Raw genomic sequence first — 20,268 nt, 5'->3', positions numbered from 1 at the left:
AATATTACGTGTAGGTATGTGGGCTTTCGCTCCCGTTAATACAGCTACATATGCGCACACACGTAAACACACCAACCAAATAATTTTTCTCACCATTGCTAATCAAAGAGACAGGATTTTTTCATTGTGCCTCTCTGTGAGCTTGACCCAAATTCATAGCCCCTCTCAGCTACCACTCGGATGTTTAGCTTGTCACTGAGCATTCATAATTAATTACTTTTGCTTTAACATAAATAATTACATGAAGTCATTTTCACCACTGCTTAGCAACTCTCTATTTATAGCCACCAGTAATGATTTATTAAAGTCCTCGTCAGGAATCAAGTGGTTGCTTTTTAATTTTACATCTCATTGACAAGCCGAATGCCAACATTCAGCCACAACAAACTGTCTTCCATCTCGACAAAAAGCTGAAGAGGGTAGCTCTCATAATTATACCCACTTGGGATACACTCACTGCAAAGTCAATTTAGTTGGGTATGGTTGAGTACTATAAATGCACACAGTGATAAGGACTTGATTCAGTAAGTGACAATTAGGATGCTCCCTGCCCCATTAGAGAATGCCTTGCATTTTGAATCTGGGGAATTTGCAGTCTCCTCTCAGCTACCTGGAAGTCTCTTGTTGTTTAGAGTGGCCTACTTTTCTAAAACAACTCATGTCATGAATAACTCGGGATAGCTTTGTGCTGCAAAGCCTTACTCCATATTGGAGACAGTGCTTTCTGCGAGTATGGCCCTCCTTGTGTTTTGACTCTGCACTGCTCTGTGTGTTTGAATTAGTAGTTAAAAATGTAACAACATATAACACACTCTGTCTCTTAGAGAGGGCTGCCTGCAAACAGTGAGAACAAGCTGAGCAAGCCTCCTTTGACGTTTCCTTGAAAGAATTTATCAAAATACGGTGTCGAGAATGGCCTTTAAAGCTGCAGTCTGCAGGATTTGTTGTTGTCATACGTAAAGTCCTCATTTTTGGCATTTTAAGAGTTTACATGATCTATCAGAACGCTTGAAGTTGAAAACGGTGACCTCCGTAGTCGCAAAATGCAAGAAATGCTTATTTTTTAACCGAAAAATAAAAAGTTATTCAACTTCCTGTCCTGCCCCATCAAAACACATGAGAACTCGTGCACGTCTACGTGCACGCCAGATACGCATGCCAGATGCGAATGACTCCTCATTCATCAACTCACCTGTCATTTGCGATCATGGAAGACACAGTAAGTAGACTAGCCCGTAATGAAGTTCAATAGTGTAGTAGATAAATAAGCGTGGGGACGAGCCTACCTTGTATCGCGCGTGCACAATCGGTGATTGACAGGCAGCAGAGCCCAGCTCGTAACCTGATTGGTTACCTTTTACCGGTCCGGTCTGCAATTTTGTAAACAAACCTGCTGGCTTTGGAGGGACCTAGCGGGATATATAGGGGACCTAGAGAACTCATTTTTTTTTGTATTGGGGTATTTAATGTACTACTTTCAGAATTCCCGGACAGTTCCAGGCATTATGCTTGAAAAAGAGTTGCAGACTGCAGCTTTAAGGGGCAATAATCAAACAGACATCATAATTAAATCTCTTAAAGTGGTGGAAAAAAAATTCAAAGTGACATATTTTTTTTTCACAAGTTAAAGCTTTTCTATTTAGGAAATTACTTCAATCTTGGCTTGTATTTTGGAGAACTAAATAGGTGTTTTTCTTGGTCTGGAGCCACCAGGAGATGGCATTTAGGCAGAAAAAAATCTGTGAGAGGAGAGAGATTTTGGGAATGTTTTAAGACGATAAGCCAATTAAAAGATATTGGTTTTGAGAAAACAGTTGTTTTTGTGACCGGCTTTGTGCTGCTGCAGAGGAGGACACTTTCTGTCTCTGCAGAGGCTCACGTTCTCCTAATCTGACGGGTTGTTTTGCAACGAGGAAAATGTAGCATTGTAACAGTGATGACGACATCTGAACCAACGACCTTTATAATCAATCAGTTAGGTCAAGTACCAGAAGCACAATGAGAGGTTCTCAAGTGAGAATGCTGTACAGTCCAATCCCTCTGGCTGGATGACAACTACACAGCTGCTTAAGGGTAAATCCACCATAATACTTCAGGTCAACTCTTGTAAAGCATTTTATATATAAATATCTCAAGGTACAGTGTAACTGTGATGATTAAAAGCTGTAATACTTGTATGGTACATTTCCCTGCTTACAATTTAAGGATGCAGCCTAATAAGGAGCGTTTCTATGTCACTGCTGCATATGCAATATTCATATTTTCATAATAATCATAACGTGCAAAATATGTTAATTCTATTGGCTTTGTAATACTATATCGTTGCGTGCATCGGTATGATATTGCGAATTCAACCAGCTGAATCACGTAACTTAATGTTTTAATTTCCCTATACATCTATTTTCTAAGCAAGGCTCATGACTTGCCAGTATTAATTTCATGTGCAGTGTGAATACTGATACACTCACATAAAGCCTTGAGAGAAAAATTTTGCTTTCTCTGCAATTCAGTTTTTTAACCACAACAGCCAGAACAGCTACAAAACTGTGGGGTCATCACAGCTTGAGTTTTCCACCTGTGAGTGGTGTAAAACTGATGTCACACTCTAGTTTTTCCTTAATAAATAAATACAGGCTATAGAGGTTAAACTCAAAACTACAACCTTTCTTTCTCTCCATTACACTCGACTGGTTCTAGCTCTTTGCCTGCAGTCTGCTTCTGGTGCAGTTTTCTTGCAGGTTTTTTTTCTTGCAAGGTTTCATGCATAAAACAAGTGATAGGCAGGGGAATTTCGCATTGTCTTTTTAAGAGACTCCACATCCCCGCAATAAGTGTCAAGTCCAACTCGTCTCAAGTGTTTGGAGAGAGACAGGTAGATTATGAGTTGCACTTTTCATGTCTGCAGCTGAAAGCTAAATTGAAAAGGTTTTCTCCATAACAGTTAGTCATTGCTCAAGATACTTGTCATCACGATATGTGTTAAATAAACTTCATGTAGGAACAGAAGACATCTTACATGAGCCTAAGTGGTTTTCAGACATGCATTGCGGTAAATGAACTTCCCTGACAAGTTACCTTTTAAAGCATGACTAAATCTTGTTATTATATCTTGTTATTAGTTATTTAAAAAGAAGGTTTCCTTGCATCAGGAAAAAATATTTTGTTGCATCATCTGACTTTTCTGAACTGTAGGGACTGTTCTGTTTTTGTGTTTATTTGTTTTAGTTGATCTCCAGGACCAAAGACAGCTGAATGTGGATTTGAATCTCACAGCAATAAACTTGAGAGCACAGAATAACTGACGGAGCACATGCAGGTGCACAGTAGGCGGACAGGATGCTTTGTGATTTTTTGTTTCTGTTTTCACATGACTTCCCTCAATATGACTCTAAAAGGGCGAACGGAGGGGAAGAGAGAGAATCACAGGTGTGGAAAATAAGGGCAGCTAGATCGTGCTGAGTTAAAGAAATAGTACAACCAATGGGACTGCAGCTTCTGCTAGAAGACGATGTAAGGTCAAACAGGAGCAGCTACATTTTTGGATCATCAGTGGCAGCTGGCATCCTGTCATCTCAGTGTCATAAATCATCTGATATTAGACAATGGGGTGTTAGAGATTACTCATTACTGAATGGATGTTTTATATATCACATTTTTAGATACAGTCATGTGAAAAAGAAAAACACACTCTATTCCAGTTCTCAGGTTTACTTATCAGAGATAATGAACTATTCATCCAGTCCTTACCAAGAATCAAAATTGGATAAATACAACCTCAGATGAAATGCAATGCATTAATTATTGTACTGCATCATAATTCATTTGACAAAAACTTAGTCAAAATGCAGAAGCAGTGTGTGAAAGTACACCCTTACTGTTACAGCAGGAATTGACAGGGTAAGAAGCATCCTGCAAGTGTGAGCACCTCTATAAAAACCTCTATAAAAGTTTAGTCAGTTTGCTTGAGTGTTCAGGTTTGTGAATGCCAAGGAGTAAGAACATCTCCAATTTCTCCTGACCATCATTCTGAGAAGGGTTATAAAGCCATTTCTAGTCAATTTGGAGTCCATCATTCAACAGTAAGAAAGATTATTCACAAGTGGAAAGCATTCAATACAGCTGTCAATCTCTCCAGGAGTTGATATTCCAGCAGGTTCACCCCAGGGTTAAACTCCGACGCTCAAGGAAATTGCAAGACACAACTACATCTCAGACTCTACAGACCTCAGTTATCATGTTAAATGTTAGACATCATGACAGTGAAATCTGAAAAAGACTGAACAAGCATGGCTGCTTTGAAGGAGAAAACCCTCTTCTCTCTTTAAAAGAACATAGCAGCGCAGCATGTTTGCAAAGTTAGATCTGAGTGAACTACAAGACCTCTGGATCACTAGACTAAAGACTAAAGTGAGGATATTTGGTCATAATCATAACCACATTTGGAGGCACCGCATTTAAGAACCAATACCTCATACCAACTGTCAAGCATAGTGGTGGAAGGGTTAAGGCTTGAGCTTGTTTTGCAGCCACAGGACCTGGGCACCGTGCAGCCGTTGAGTCCACCATGAACTCCTCTGTATACCAAAGTATTCCAGAGTCAAATGTGAGACCATTTGTTTGACAACTAACACTTGGCTGAATTGGGACACACAACTAGAAAATGATCCCAAACGCACCAGCAAGTCTACAAAAGTACGTCTAAAAAAAAAAGCTCCAAAATGTTGCAATGTTAATTAAACAGCGTAGTACATCATGTGTTTTTGTTCATCTTAGGTTGAATTTATGTCCTTTTTAGATCTGGTTAGAAACAGGTGGTTTTCTGTAATGTTCTGAAATGTAAAACCTTTGAATTGAAAGAAGGTGTACTTTTTTTCCCACCTGATTGTAAAAATCCAACACAGCCTCATCTTTAAGGCTCACTTAAAAAGTGAGGCTACGGTCAAATGCATCCCATTTATCATTCAATAGAAAATTCATGCACATTCACATCTACATACAAACAATATGCATCGCATCAATCTAATCTATCCTCTAATTACCCTTATTCTTTATCTGAATAATAATTTAAGTAGAGGGAACATTTGGGTCATGATCCAGTAAACACTGTCTAAACAGAGACAGGTTGGTAACGCTTTTGGAAAACTTAATTATAAGTGGGCTGAAATGACTGAGGCTTTAAATAACCTTAACTTGCTGCAGTTTTTGTGGTAGCTGTTATCGAGACACGCTAAAGCACTTCTAACTCTAAGTGGCAAGGGATTAAGCAGAAATGCATCCGAAGAGGCCATTGCTCTAAGATGCTGTGGTGTGAACCACAGGAGAGTGTAAGGCTGAACCAAGTGTGAAGAAAGAGTTAACTGGATAAAGGAGAAAGATAAACACATTACTGCTTCGCTAGTTGCCGCAAGTAACATAATGAACTCCTCAGCACTGCTGACGGTGTAATTCATCTATGAAATCAGCTGCAAATTGAGATGAGGAAAATCAGTTTCTGATCCATCTCATACGGGAGCATAACAGGAAGGATATTGAACGGTGCGCCTCTCAAAAGGTTAGGAGTAACACTTCCCTGTCAGCATCAATATTCTGCCAGTGGAAAAGTTCCCCTTAGCTCTGTCATGTACACACGGGCCTGCCATGCAGCACGCAGGTGAAGGCATCTGTATTCTACTCAGTGCTGGTCTGATAAGCAGTGACTAACACAGAAGGTCAGAATGTCGTTCACTCAATCAAGTCTAGTTGCACACAATGAGTGTGCAGCTGTCAAGAGATGGTGGTGGTGGGGGTGAGGATGTTTACTCCTTTTTTCTTCTCCTCCTGGTCTGCATCATCCTCTTTGTCTTCCTCCACCTGCTTGCCTGCCACTCCATGAGAAAGCAGTAATGGCATATGTTGGACTCTGGGTGCAAGAGCTAAGATAAAAGCACGTTTGCCATTTCAAGATTCTGGTGCTAGACATGAACTGCTCATCCACCTTTACATACCAATTTGTCCCTGTCGAGGTCCAACGGTGGGTTTGCACACAGTTCAGAGCCATGTAAAATTCATAACTCTCTGTTTTTGTACGAGTGCTGTCTTTATGTACTGCATGTGTTTTCATTTTGTTCGGACAAGATCAAACAAGGTGGCAGATATAAAAGGGAAATCTGTGAAAGGAAGCAGAGACACAGACAAAGACAGGGGTGGTGACAGAGTGAGAAACAAGAGACAAGAATGACTCACCTTCTCCGCCGATTGGGCCGTGCCAAAGAAAATCGGGATGAAGGCCAGCCACACTATGCAAGTGGTGTACATAGTGAAGCCAATGGGCTTGGCTTCATTGAAGTCTTCTGGTACATCCCTTGTCTTGATAGCGTAGATGGTGCAGGTCACCATCAACAGAATGCTGTAGCCTAATGAGCAAATTATTTGCAGGTCAGTGATGTCACACTTCAGCACACCGCGGGCCAGCTTTGGGTTTATGGTTTTCTGCTCATCGTAGTCGATAATGGTGTTTGGTGGGTCGACGGCGAACCACACCAGCACCCCCAGCAGCTGCACACAGATTAGACTGGAAGTGATGGCGATCTGGGAGGTGGGACTGATGAAACGAGGGGCTGTGACTGTCTGCTTCCCCTGCTCGAAGATCCGATAGATTCGGTTGGTCTTGGTGAGCAGAGCAGCGTAGCTGATGCACATGCCCAGACCCAGGAAGATCCTCCTGAAGGCACACACAGCTACATCAGGCTTGGCAATCATAAGGAAGGTGATGATGTAGCAGAGAAAGATGCCAGTTAGCAGCACATAGCTCAGCTCTCTGCCGGATGCCCGCACGATAGGTGTGTCGTTGTAGCGCACGAAAGTTGCCATCACAAAGATGGTGGCAATGATACCAAGCATGGCCAGGAAGACGGGGAAAATTGCCCATGGAGAGTGCCACTCAAGCTTAATGATGGGGATGGGCTGGCAGGCGGTTCTGTTGGAATTGGGCCTCAAGTTGTAGGCACACAGTCTGCAGGAAGTCTCGTCGTACTGGTACTGGTAGCCATCACACAGCTCGCAGTGCCAGCAGCATGGCATGCCCTTTACTCTTTTCTTCCTCTCTCCAGTTTTGCAGGGCAGACTGCACACAGAGATGGGCACCTCCTGCTCCCCATCTGGCCACTGAAGCTCCTCCAGCTTAGACAGATGTGACGCACAGCAGAGGAAAAGAAGGAGCAAGAGTAATATAAGTAAAAGGTAACAAATGAATCGTTGAAGGTGCTCAAATTTCATGGCAATGCGGCACCAAATGCTGCTCCAACACAACATTATAACCTGCCACACATTACTATACTCATCTTGTAAAGCACAGTACACTGAGAAGAACCTAATGCAGTACAACATCTTTCTTGCCAATTACTTAGAGGGATTGCCTCTTCTAATACTTGAATATAATTGGAATCACCATGGCAACAGAGCCTACCTTTGTTCAGTGAAATAAAAATAAATGTGGAATGCAAAAGACATTAGGTTTTAATACAGGAGTCAGTGAGGTATGAAATACGTGATGAGAAGGAAGGAGAATGGGATTTGGGTTTGCAAAATGCAGGCGCAGACCCATTTCTATTTTGTGATCTAGTCATGAAAATGAAAAGTACAGTGTACAGACACACTGAGGAAGAGCCTGTGAGTAAAAAAAAAATGTCCTGAGGTATTTTTAATGGTTCAAGCTCAAGCTACACTTTGAACATACAAATAAACTTTAAAAAGCCACAAGGTGATGGATTTACATACTTTGTGAAGACGTAAAAAAAATTCATAGTGAGTCTGAGTTGGTCTTTTGATTTATTGTCAAAGTGCACTGAACTGTTGCTTTTAAAAGCACAAGGAGATTAGAGATTCAACAACACGTTTTCGTAGCAATATTTAACAGTAAAAGTCACGATATCGAAATAAATCATCTGAACTGCAACAGATGAAATTCCTGTTCATCCCTGGCATTAATAACATGTATCTCGATCCAATCACAAGTGGACAGCTTTAACGACAGGATCAGATCCCTCAAACTATATTCTGAGGTGCATGAGGCCACGTTCTTTTAACAGTCAGTACAGACAAACAGTACAGTAGGAAACAGCTTGACTGACTCTTTCCAGAATTAACAAACCTGTGCTGACATCACTGACAAGGCATCGTCTAAATGGGACTGTCAGACTTCAGGAATACTCCATGACCCATGTCCTGTCATCAGGCTCTATTTTAAAAGCAACATGTGTCTTTTTCAGGAATGTCACATTGGCCACAAAGGCCACTTTGAGCTGCTATGACTAAACTAGATGTAACAGTTTTAAACTGAATTTCTGTTGCATTCAATTTGATGTGATTGCAGTTGAAAATGCAAACATTAATGATTACTGAATCACTGTTGTGGGGCTGTTGTTTGCTTTGTCCTTAGCTGTTTTGATCAAGTGGAGGGAAAGCTTTTGCGGGACTTTTTCACTAATATCACTCTAGTGATAAGGATAAGTAGCTCTATTCTAATTCAAAAGTCTCCAAAATGCCTATTATCCATGGAGACCAAGGTGTTTCATTTGACCTGTCAGAATTGCAGCTGTGGCTATATAAATCTGGGGTTGTTTTCAGCTGGAAAATGTTTTGAATGTAAAACCAACCACCATCTCACCAACTGGTGCAAATACCATCACCGACAATATGAGTCCAGGTAGGATAACCTCCTCCTCATGTGGTCAGTAATTGCAGATACTGAACTGAACCTCTGAGGTGCACACACACATCTGCAGTGTGTTTGTGATGTGTGTACCTATGACGAATGTGTTATTTCTGTGCTGTCTGGGCAGATTATCATCTGCCATTTATCTGAGGGCATGGAGGTGCCATTTGTTATTTGGACAATGAATGGTGCTCTCTGGAAAACCTCCCGATTACACACATTGTGGAGACGGTAATGAAACGAACGGCTCTGTTGCCATGGTGACCAGAAACAAGATTTTTGACAACTCGGACACTACTGCTGCCATAGTTTTCTTTTGGGATTCACTTTATTTGTTAATATTACAGGCAATTCAAGTTTCTGTGAGCTGGAACAGTGTTACATTGAACTCTTTTGTTGATGTCCACAAAGTGTATCAGGATGCTCAGCGCAGGAAAACTTTTCAATTAGATGGCTTTGTGCATTACTGAAGGAATGAATAGCTTTTTGGGTGGAAAATAGGTGCCTTTTAACGGTATTTGATTTGTAATCACAGTCAAAGAGAATGAGGCACAAACCCTGTTCCACCTGTGCCATCACATCCATTCAGTTGTGTTTAATATTTGCAATCCAGAGAGCCATAATCCAAATGTCAACTCATCTGTATGGAAATGTTTTTGATATTTTTGGTTTTTGCAATCAAGTTACACTGAAATATACAGAAATCTCAGCTCAAGTTTCATCTCGTCAAAAGTTGAATGTCAGACCGTGTTTGCCATGAAACTAAATTGAACTCATTGGGGTTTTTTTTATTGTCAATATGAGTCACTCGAGCTGATTCTGGTAATGTCACTGTGAGATCTACTATAGTGTCTTTAAACCAACACCTTGCACAAAGATCAGATGCCGTCTCCAGCTCTGATTCTAAAACTGTTATATTACTGTACTGTATTTTATCTGTTTAAGGTGAGTCATGTTCCAATAAAATGCAAAAAAAAAAAGTTTTGTGCAGAAACCAGAAGCAGAAGAACTAATGAAGTCCAGTAGAAACTTAGAAGGTGTGTACAGTATCACAGGTGTCAGTTTTCAACAGCATCGTTGCCTCACAGCAAGAAAGTTCTGGATCCCGGCTGGGGCCTTTCTGTGTGGAGTTTGCATGTTCTCCCCGTGTGTGTGGGTTCTCTTCGGGTACTCCGGCTTCCTCCCACCACCCAAAAACATGCATGTTAGGTTAGTTGGTGTCTCTAAATTGACCCTAGGAGTGAGTGTGAGTGTGCATATTTGTGTGTCTCGTTTCTCTCTATGTGGCCCTTTGATGGGCCGGTGACCTGTCCATTGTGTCCCCCGCCTCACGCTCAGTGACAGCTGGGATAGGCTCCCACCTCCCTGTGCCACTGAGTTGGATTAAGCGGGTACAGAAAATGGATGGATAAATAGATATCCACTTTCTGCTGGACTCTTGGTTGTGTTTCATTCTGGGTTACACTTGTAGGCAATGCATCAACTGGTCTCTGTCAGTGTGTGTTCATGTTTCTAAATGTATTCTTTGACAAAATATTAATAAAAAAGTGAAGCCTTTATCTGCTGAGTAAATTTCATGTTAAATTGCTCAAACAGATTCATTTTCTGCACTTAAACAAAATTTATAAGATTAAAAGTAAAACCCATCTGCACTTAAATTCTCGCTGTAGAGAGAATGATCATTAAAATAAGTAATATGCACATTTAGTCAAATATAGATACACAAAAAGTCTTCACTTTATGTCCTGTTTAAATGGGAACATTTGAAACTCCCTGCCTGTTGTCTGTGTTATGAGCATCAGTAAATCATCATACCCTGAGCTGGAGGGTCTCCACCCATTGTCCTACAACCTTGTACTCTGGGGTGGAGGAGTTGGTCATCTGGAACTGGAACAGGTCATAGCGTCCTGGAGCATCACCGTTCTTGTTAAATACAACAGAGGTGCCAGCACTGCCTGTACAGAGCAAGGGAGAAAATGCGGCAAAAGGACAGCAGGGAAGAGAACCATTAGACGCTTGGTTGAGAGGATACAACACCTCTTCTAATAGGACACACCACCTTTAACCTTTTGATTCAAATTGCAAGGTGGCTAAAAAGCATTGTTCCCTCAAGCAGACTGATCCCTTTATGATTATAAACAGTTGTGGTGTTAGGGCAGTAGGTTCCCTACTGACCAACAAAACACTTCCTCACTTCCTGTGCATCATTGCAGCCGCACAATGGCCACTGGTAGAATAAGTTGTCAGATTCAAAATATAGTTATATAGTCATGCATACTCTGAGCTCTGCTCTAATATCAAGAACTGACTGCTGTTCAAAATGAAAGCACACCTCCACAGCTCAAATGTAATGCATTTCAGTCACACGGTGGTCAACAACGGGAGATGCGAGGAGGATAAGCAGGTCAGCCAAAGCATCATATGGTACCCATCTGCTCTCAGTGTGCAGCAGCCTTTCTCAAGCTGAGCCCTGAAGATTTCCCTAATTAGCTCAGAGAGGACTGTGGATACCTGAAACATAATGCGTGATAAAGAGAGCTTTTGAATTTGTATTTTCGCTAGTGCTTGAAGCTGTCAGTTGTGTCCACACTAGTCAATATGTGGATGTGTGCACATCACTTGATTATACAAGCTTCATGAGTGTGTGTAAAGTAGTGTGCAAATGCAGAGCTCAGTCAACATGAGATCTCCCTCGCAACAGTGAATGCCAAATGGCATGAATGGAAAAATGAGTTGTTCTTTACTTTATACACGAGGTATACATTGTTGATTAGGTCATTCTAACCATCCCACAATGCTTTGAGTATGAAAAATCCATTCACCTTGGCACTACATTCCCTTGTTCACGTGTACAAATGGAGATACCATTTTTGAAATGGGACAGGGGGAGTCTGATGACTCTTGGCATGGGAATAAAGTACTTTTAATAACTCTGGCTATAAAAAGTGCAGAGACCGGACCACAAGCACATGTCCAAAACACTTTGGGAACATGCTGTCTTTTGTTTCTAGAACAGAGCTTTTGGCTTTTGGATGGAAGGCCATTGCACCCTCTCCTTCAGCCAGAAGGGAATTTCATCTTCCTCCAATTTCTTTCCAAGGACATTTTTCCACTGAGCACTACAACAGTTTCAGGCCAAAAGTCTCTTGTAAAACATGAGATGCAGAGATAGCAGGACAAAAAGACCATTTCAGATGACAGAATGAAGGGTCTTTTCATACTGAGTTTAGGACACTACTGCAAGTTTGTAAGAATTTTAATGGAAATTTCAATGCTGATGCACCACTAAAATTTGTTCTATAAGCACTGTTACGTAAGAAGACACACATCATATATCACACTGGTTATGCGGAAAAGGCAGCCTTTCTCCCATCAATTTAACTGTAGAACAACAATTCATGGGTATCTGTGTGTCAGCACGCACAGAAAAATTATGCAGAAAATTAATTCTAGTGAAGTTGTGAAACCTGTGCAGACTTCACTGAAAACTGTCATTTTGAAAATCAAACTAACACTGTGGGTGGCAGTCAGCGTCCTGTCACTTCAGGTTCTGTCACACAGGCTGCAAACTTGTTGACACATTGTACAAAGAAGATGTTGACAAGGTATTGACTTCTGCGAGGAAAAGCTGGGCCAGAGTTGCCACTCTTACTTTATGCCTCAGCAAAAATTAATAACATACCCAAAAGCACATAGTTGTTCAGTGAAGCTATGTGGATGATTGGGCACTTGGTGCTCTTCGGGTTTAGATCAAATAATTAAGTGGTTCTGTGTACACAAAAACAAGCTTCAGAAATAAATTTTCTGTTTTCGGTTGGCTGAAATTTTCAAGGGTACAAAATGGTCTTTGCAGACTTCTTAGTGGGAGTGCTGTCTGAAATGAAAGATTTAGGTATTTGCATGTGACTCTGACATGACAAATGTGCAATGCTACTGTGCTGTGCTGAGCAGTGTGGGTGGACCAGGGATCCACTGCTGTGTTTCTCTCGCATCATTATTCTTTCCCTTTTTTTCCCCTGCCTCTCACTTCTCAGCTCTGTGACTCCAGCACAGTGGGGAGATCAGCTAAGGAGGTTTACACTCCCTTGCTCTCAAACATACATTAGCAGCAGCACATATAAAAGGATAATGTGCATGGTTCCCATCTTAATGCAATAAGGGAGCAGTGAGAGATGCCAAATGGAGCACCAATGGAGTAAAAAGGTTTGAAAATGTGAGGCAGGAAGAGATAGGGATCTTAAATTTGTCTCAGGTAAAATTAACCTTCTTCTTTGTTACTGCCACACTGAGCTAAATGTTTTTGGGGGATCCAGAAAAGTCAATACAAGCCCAGATGGTTATTGAGACTGCAGAATCTCCATCCAATGCATGCATCTGCATTTAGTCTTCTCGGCCCTGCACAGGCAATTGCATACATTCTGTTGCTTTAATTCCACTTAAAATATGAGAATTCATTGCATGCTGGAGCTGTGTGCTGCTGCCATAGCGACCATGCTAGGGAAAGGCAAGCATCTTTTTAGCCTTTATCACACTGTTTGCTTTCACACCTTTTTGTTTATTAGTTTTAATACAGAATTACACTTTTAAATTAGATTTAATTAGATTTGTAAAACTTAGACTGTCCTGCTTTAAACAAAATATAGAAAAAAAATGATAAGAATAAACTTTTAATGGAGGGAGATAATTGTAAATATTATTCCCTTACTTGATATCTCTAGTTTTTATTTTTATTTTTTGTGGTGAATAAATCCAAGTACTGTAATATATTACATTGCTTTGTGCTGTATCTCTTAATAGGTGTCTAAAAGTAATTTTCATTGCCCTGGATTTGTGGCTTCGTTATTATGAACATTGCTTCCATATATACCAGCCTGCAACCGTAAATACTTAACCTGGTGTGCCAGATGGCCTGCTACACAGAACCATCTGGGAAGTCGTCATTGGAAGCATTTGGAAAAAGGCAGACGCTTTTGAAAAATACTTGGCATGTGACTACATGGACCATCTATCAGATTCCGGCTTCACATCAAGCAAACCAGTTAAAAAAATCGATCTCCTGTGAAAGCTAGTGAGAGAAGATCAAGAACATATTTTCCACATGGAGAAACATGCATGTCTTTCTTTTCTCCTGTTTCAGTGAAGAAATGCTCTCCAGTTGTGACACTACTTTTACCGAAGACAGAATGTGATACATTTTTTATCAAAGCACCAAATGTCCATTAATCTTCCATTGATAATTGACCAACTATCTGCTCCTGTTTGAGAAATATTTCCTAAACACGACAATGCCCAGCTGCTGCATTATATCAAAGGAGGCAGTGAAACCTTATGAACTAAAAAAGGATGAATTAATTTGGAGCAAAATTATCTCTTTTTCATTCGTTCCTTGAACCATTCAAAATGTTCTCATATCTTTGAATGTTACATGTGCTTATTTATTAGACTTGGTTTATATTTTGTGAGAAATTTCATGTTGGAAATATGCACGCGACAAAAATAAGACATTTAAATTAAATACAGCAATTCAAGTTTAATCATTAGTACCATATGTCTTTAGTACAAAGACAAATTTCATCTTATCCCACCAAATCTTCCATCTGATAGATTGCAGGTGAGTGTTATTTTGATAAAAAAAAAAACACAATGAGCTGAGTCCACCTCTTTAAGTGGGACAGTACTCTGAGAACATTACACTGATGGCTGAGTGTGTATAATTTAACAGCTAGCTGAATCTTCTCTAGAACATTCTGTGAAGACACAAAGTACTTCAAAGGGGCCTTTAATGATTGCTGGCAAACGTACATTCCAGCACATTTGTCATGACAAAGGTTTTTCTTGTTTTAAACTCATCTCTCTGCTGGCTCCTCTCCTCCATTCTCCTCTGCATTTCAGAGACTTCTCTTTATTAGCTGTCTGCTAATTAACTGTTAACTATCTACGCTTTTCTGTGCAGGGCTGAATAATGTAGATGTTCAACTACAGACAGAGACTGGAACTATGTTTATTCAAAATATTTGAAAAACGTTGTTTTGAAATATGTATGAGACTGAATCTAACATGAAATTGTAGCTTGCCCTCAGGTGACTGCGTATAACACATAAAACATGTGGAAGTGTGAATTTATATGCAGTTTCTTTTTTTCTTTAGTTGGGTATGGCTCCATCTACTTTATCATTACTTTAGTTTTTCTGCACGATGCAGACACACAACAGATGTGAGTAAAGTCCTTCAGGGTGTGGTGGTAGTTAAAGTCATAGAATGAAACATAGCTCAGTTGTTTTCTTGCCACAGGTTAGACAAGAAGACGTATTCCACTCTTGTGCCTCATACAAATCTGTCAGAAGAGCCATTTAAAGTAATACACTGAGAAAACCTGAGCAAATCTGACATCTTTGGTGTTTATGTATTGCCCTTTCCTGCATGTTTAATAACACATCTACAGAGCTTAAAAGACAATGGACTAATACCTTTCATGCTGTTGAATGAGGCAACAGAATGGAGTCTAACTGCTGTGGCTATAAGTAGTTTCTATTTCAATTTTAACTTAGTTGCTATGGTGAGAACACAGTTTAAATGTTATCAAAACTCTACTCCCTGAAATAATAACTGATTAAAATTTTTTCCACACATACTGCAAGCATCTGACAGGAACATTTTTACAATGTATCACTCACCATTGAAGCTGGTGTTGCGTATGTACCTCAGCAGAATCTTTCCATCTGCAGCCTCCATTTGTGGACAAATGCCAGGGTGATCGGGACATAAGTCCCTGTGCATGTTGTGTAGAGCGTGGGCCATGGCGTACACCCCGTCAATCACAAACTGCACCTTCCCCTCCTGCTCGTACTTGGAGTCAATCCCAATGCGCTCTTGGCCTGAGTGAAGATAGGCAAGAGAATGACTTTTAGCCAATTTTATCAGGAACCATTAGGTGTTACATTTCCTCAGTTCTGACTGTCATCTCCAACTTCTTTTATTTTCCCCATGAACAATTTTCTGCCGTTTACTCAGTCAGTTTTGATTGCGGAAGAATTGCACCTAAAAGGGACAATGTGTTAGAGAAAATAAGAAGACATATTTAATTCCCAAGTGGGATGTATCCAACTGAGCTGTTACATAAAGAGTTTGAGACGAGTACAGCAGAGTCAGAATGAATTACTGGGGTGTGTTACAAAGTAATAGGCACCCAACAATGAACCTAATTTGTCTCATCTGAAAGGAGATGAAGATCACCATGAATTCTAGCAACAGTGCTACAGTAGCTTTCTGCTCTGATACCTCCTCCTCCCAGTGTTCTGCCCTTTCACTGTAGGCTGCTCTAAAGGTTTTGCGTCATTCTGCTGATGCACGCTTTGAATCCGTAATGTACAGCCTTTTTCTTTGTTTCCGTTAAATTATTATCATGTTATGTTTTATGTTAAATAAAAGTGTGATTTCAGAGGGTGACTGAAAATCAAAGCAACAAAAATTCTCATATTAAATTGAATGATAATCATGTAAAATAGGACCATCAATAAAATAGAATACTTAAAGAATGTTTTTCAGTGACAATGCTCATCAGACAAACAGAAGAATGGGGGAGACTTCCATCAACTGGAGACGATCAAAAGCGACCTGCACTGAGATTTCAGCTTGTTTCTCAGAACTTGACAAACATCTCAGCCCACATGTAACCTTTTTGATTTTCTCAGTTCTGCGTAGGGAACTCAGTGAACAGAATGCAAAAACCTCCCGTTCGGATTCAATATTCAGAAATATCAGCTTGTCTTAAGGCATAAAAAGAGAAAGTATTGAAACATTTGATTTGGCCTTTTCCAGAGGATTCAAAGAAAAAAAGAGAGACACTTTGCAATCATTTTGCAGAGAGTTTGTGGGGCTCACCAAGCGGAGGAGTATCTTCTTTCTTTGATGCATGACAAAAGGCACTGTACAGGAGATTATAAAGGAAACAAAATCCTTCTGCAAACAGTAATTTGTGTCACACTGCTATTACCATCATCACGCATGCAAGCAAGATTAGGCTAAAACAGCATCCCACATCTCAGCCATCATCCACGTACATAATGCAAGGAATGAAATGCCTGTCAAACAGTTGGCAGGGATAGTTTAGGTAACATGAAGATGCATCACTGGTGAAAACAACACTATCATTAATACAACACAAAGATGGTGCTAAAGCAGAATGGAGTCATAGATATAATTTTCTGAGCTTTCTGTCACTTTCCCTGCAATTTCCACTTTAAATAAATGATAGTCTGGCTCTTTGTTGCTAATGTGCCGAGCTGTCAGGGTGATAGGGTTAAGGGGGAATAGAGGGAATTTAAGAGTCACAGGACATTAGCCTCAGGAGCAGATTATCTGTTACTGTAGTATGACTAAGGCATGAAGTGCATTATGATACTAATAATAAACTATCTGCCCAGAACCCGAAACACCTAGTGTTAGACTTGCTGGCTGCGCTGCAGACAAGAGGGGTTGACTTAAACCCAAACAGTCTGCGATGCAGCCTCTACTGTGAAATTTGTACATCCTCTTTTAGTGGAGTATATTAAATATCTTTAATTGTTTCATGTCAAAACTCACGTACCTGTGCATTTGCGGCTGCTATCCTCTCTCTTTGAGGCACTGAGCAGCCTACAGTCAAAGTTTTCCTCCCAAAACTCAGCAAACCACACATTCCTGCGATTGTTCTCCAGGGTAAGACCAGTGAAGTATTCATCAAATCCTGGGATAGAGGAAAGAAGAGAATGGCTCAGTTCCGGACCAATTATCAACCGAGGAAATGAGGTGAAACTCAGGCTGAAGCCGCAGCAGCGTGGTGGTGCCGGTGGTGTGGTGCTGCTAGCCGCCAGGTGTTGGAAACACACCAGCAGGCACTACTTCATCAAAATTTGACGACGGTGGCTCCTCTTCCTCTAAAGCTCCATGGAACTTTAATCTTTTATCTAGGAAATTACATTAATTAAAAAACAGGATGCATAATAAACAACACAGGCATTCTAAGTGGTGCCACACCCCTTTGCCTGAGGCTGGGAGTTGCTGTAGGTGCTGAACAGGTTTGCCTTACTTTACAAAATACATTACAACAGATATGGATTGAATGCATGGTGTGTTAGCATTACACTCCTTTCAGAGAGACTTGGGGTCTGTTTGAAGCATTAGCTTGATGAGAAAAACTTGCGGTACCAAAGGAAAAGATATTGTGTGATTTCTTCTCTTTCTTTGTGGAACTTTCTAACCTCATATGGGTCAGCAAACTGTGCTAAGACAAAATCTCACAGCCACATTTGTGATACAGTGTTTTTGGTTCATCTTCTGAACGCACCATTTTATGAGTGGAGAATAATCTGATCCTCACTATTTACAGTCAGTGTATTTTCACTCTGTGTCATCCAGTCATATCAGCTGGGTAAAGGTGATAATGGCTAATTACAGCTGAATGCCTCAGTTGATGTTAATTTCAACGGAACATCAATGATGCATGGTGGATTAATAGTACTCTCCCTGCCTCCACAGTGTGCATTTATCCAGGCTAGACCTCCTCTAATTAACGAAAGCTTCACAAAACTCAGACCTCGATTAAAATGACGAGTGGTTCTATGCGCTGTGACACAGAACAGGACTTAAAGTAGCTGGAACATGCCGAGAATATTCCATTTCTGTGGTGAATTGTCCATGTCCTTGCAATTTTGGCTGTGAAATGTCCACCTTTGCTTCTTTTTTCTTATTGGTAGAATATTCAAGGTACAATTCTGAAGAGAAACATTTGGTTTCGACATTCCTCTTAGAGATTAGTAAACAAAAAGATCCAAAAACCACACAAATGCTTCATATAAAATACTAAATTCAAGCTCTTCGTTGTTTATTACTTTCAAAAATCAAAGATACATTCTCTGATTTCAGGGTTAGATGATAAAAAGGACTGTAGTCTTGTCACACACACATCCGATCGAGGTTAGAACTGTCCCCTGAGTACTGTCAAAAGTCATCTGGAGAAATCTGGTAAAAAGTCTACTCAAACAGACTCACATGAAACAGGAGTGGAGGTCAGTGCAAAAAAATGCAGATGAAAAATGCATAGAATGTGAAACACTTTCCACATTTCCACACTGGACTTAACTAAACTGAAGTGACAAAAAAAGATGTATTTTATAGTGGTTGTAATCAATGTTTCATTATATGAGGGACATCTGAAAGAAAAAAAAATTCTGCACCTTGGAGTATAAATTTGCATAATCTCTGACATAACTCAACCCTGTCACCTTGTTTGGGCCGCGTAAGTCTGAAAGATTTTCATTCAGTGAGTTGTTGAAATTCACTGTTGCGTCACTGACCCAGCTGACAGTAGAATAATTAATAATTTAACCTCCCCATCCCACTTCAAGTTCATATTATGCTGTATTCACTTTACCGCAGAGGTGGGAAGTCAGAGCTCTTGTTTTTTTTTTTCTAGTCTAAAGTTTAACTAAAGGTTTGTTCATCGAAAGCAGGAAATTCAACTTCTTGTTTTTTATTTATTTATTTATTTTTTGGAAGATAGCAATTTCAAGTTCAGAGTTTTATTTAATACATCATCTTTAGAACAACAGTGATTGCACCACTACAAAAACAAACATTTGTGAAACGTTGCCCATTTTAGCAACAGTTTCTAATGTTAGCCCCAATAAGAGAGCATCGAAGCTCAATGTTTCATGACCATTTATGTGACATGGGAATTACAACAAGATTTTTATAATGGCATATTAACCTGCCGGTTGGCCATTATGTTACTTTAACGTTCCTATCTGGTGTTTTTTCTAACCTGGGTCACCTTATTGTTTGATAGAGTATGCTTGATAAATATGACAGTGGTCCCTCATAGTGATGCGCACACAGGGAATAATGACTCAGCTCTGCAGTTGGTGTCAGTTCTATGGGGTGTTTATTATTGGTAAACTTTGTGTCATTCTCACTGCAGCCATCTGCATTAGCAAGTTGACTTGATTTGGCCTGCTTTACCATTTAAAAAAACATATTTGCACCAATCTCCTACTGTTATTTAAATATATAGCAACATAACCAAGTAAAGTTTTTAAACTTAGCATCTAAGCTAAAAAGCACATTATAATTTTGCCAAGCAGTCAGAACTCTAAGCAACTGGTTTTGAAAAAGCAAATGCCTGCCAGTACATTCACTACATTACATATTTATAAGGTGATAATAGTATAGTCGCATGAAAAAAGAAAACAAAAGGAGAGTTTATATAATTTTGTTATGGCATGTTTAAACCAGCTGTAAATATTTCATATCATGACTAAATCTTTACTACCACACAAAATGCAGTGTTGAAAGGAGAGGCTTTTAAACAAAAAAAACAAACAAATATTACATCCAATCCATTTCCAAATGAGTATAACTAATAAAGCCTATGAGTGCTGGGGAAATATTTGTACTTCAAAGTACACCAGAGTTTTGATTTTGGTGTCTGTGAGGACATTCCCAGCTGACCAGCAGAGATGCAAAGACTGTTTTGCCAGAGATGGAGAGGGGGAGGAAAGAGAGGATACTGCAACGGTATGGCACAGCCTATAAAGAAA

The 20,268-nt window shown here is 40.1% G+C and overlaps 1 protein-coding gene across 1 annotated transcript in view; it reads right to left on the bottom strand.

Moving 5' to 3' along the window:
• The window catches only part of LOC142389714 (metabotropic glutamate receptor 7-like), a 64,658-nt gene that overhangs the window by 7,298 nt on the left and 37,092 nt on the right, over positions 1 to 20,268 (bottom strand). Inside the window, exons 5-8 of the mRNA XM_075474699.1 lie at positions 17,280 to 17,417; positions 15,367 to 15,567; positions 10,508 to 10,647; positions 6,223 to 7,158 (exon numbers count right to left, since the gene is read on the bottom strand). Of these exons, the coding sequence (XP_075330814.1) occupies positions 6,223 to 7,158; positions 10,508 to 10,647; positions 15,367 to 15,567; positions 17,280 to 17,417 (1,415 nt within the window). The remainder of the gene's footprint in view (positions 1 to 6,222; positions 7,159 to 10,507; positions 10,648 to 15,366; positions 15,568 to 17,279; positions 17,418 to 20,268) is intronic.

This window comes from Odontesthes bonariensis, chromosome 10 (assembly GCF_027942865.1).
Source record: "Odontesthes bonariensis isolate fOdoBon6 chromosome 10, fOdoBon6.hap1, whole genome shotgun sequence".
NCBI lineage: Eukaryota > Metazoa > Chordata > Actinopteri > Atheriniformes > Atherinopsidae > Odontesthes > Odontesthes bonariensis.
The sequence above is the reverse complement of the archived record's forward strand: the minus strand, read 5'-3'. Positions and strand labels throughout refer to the sequence as shown.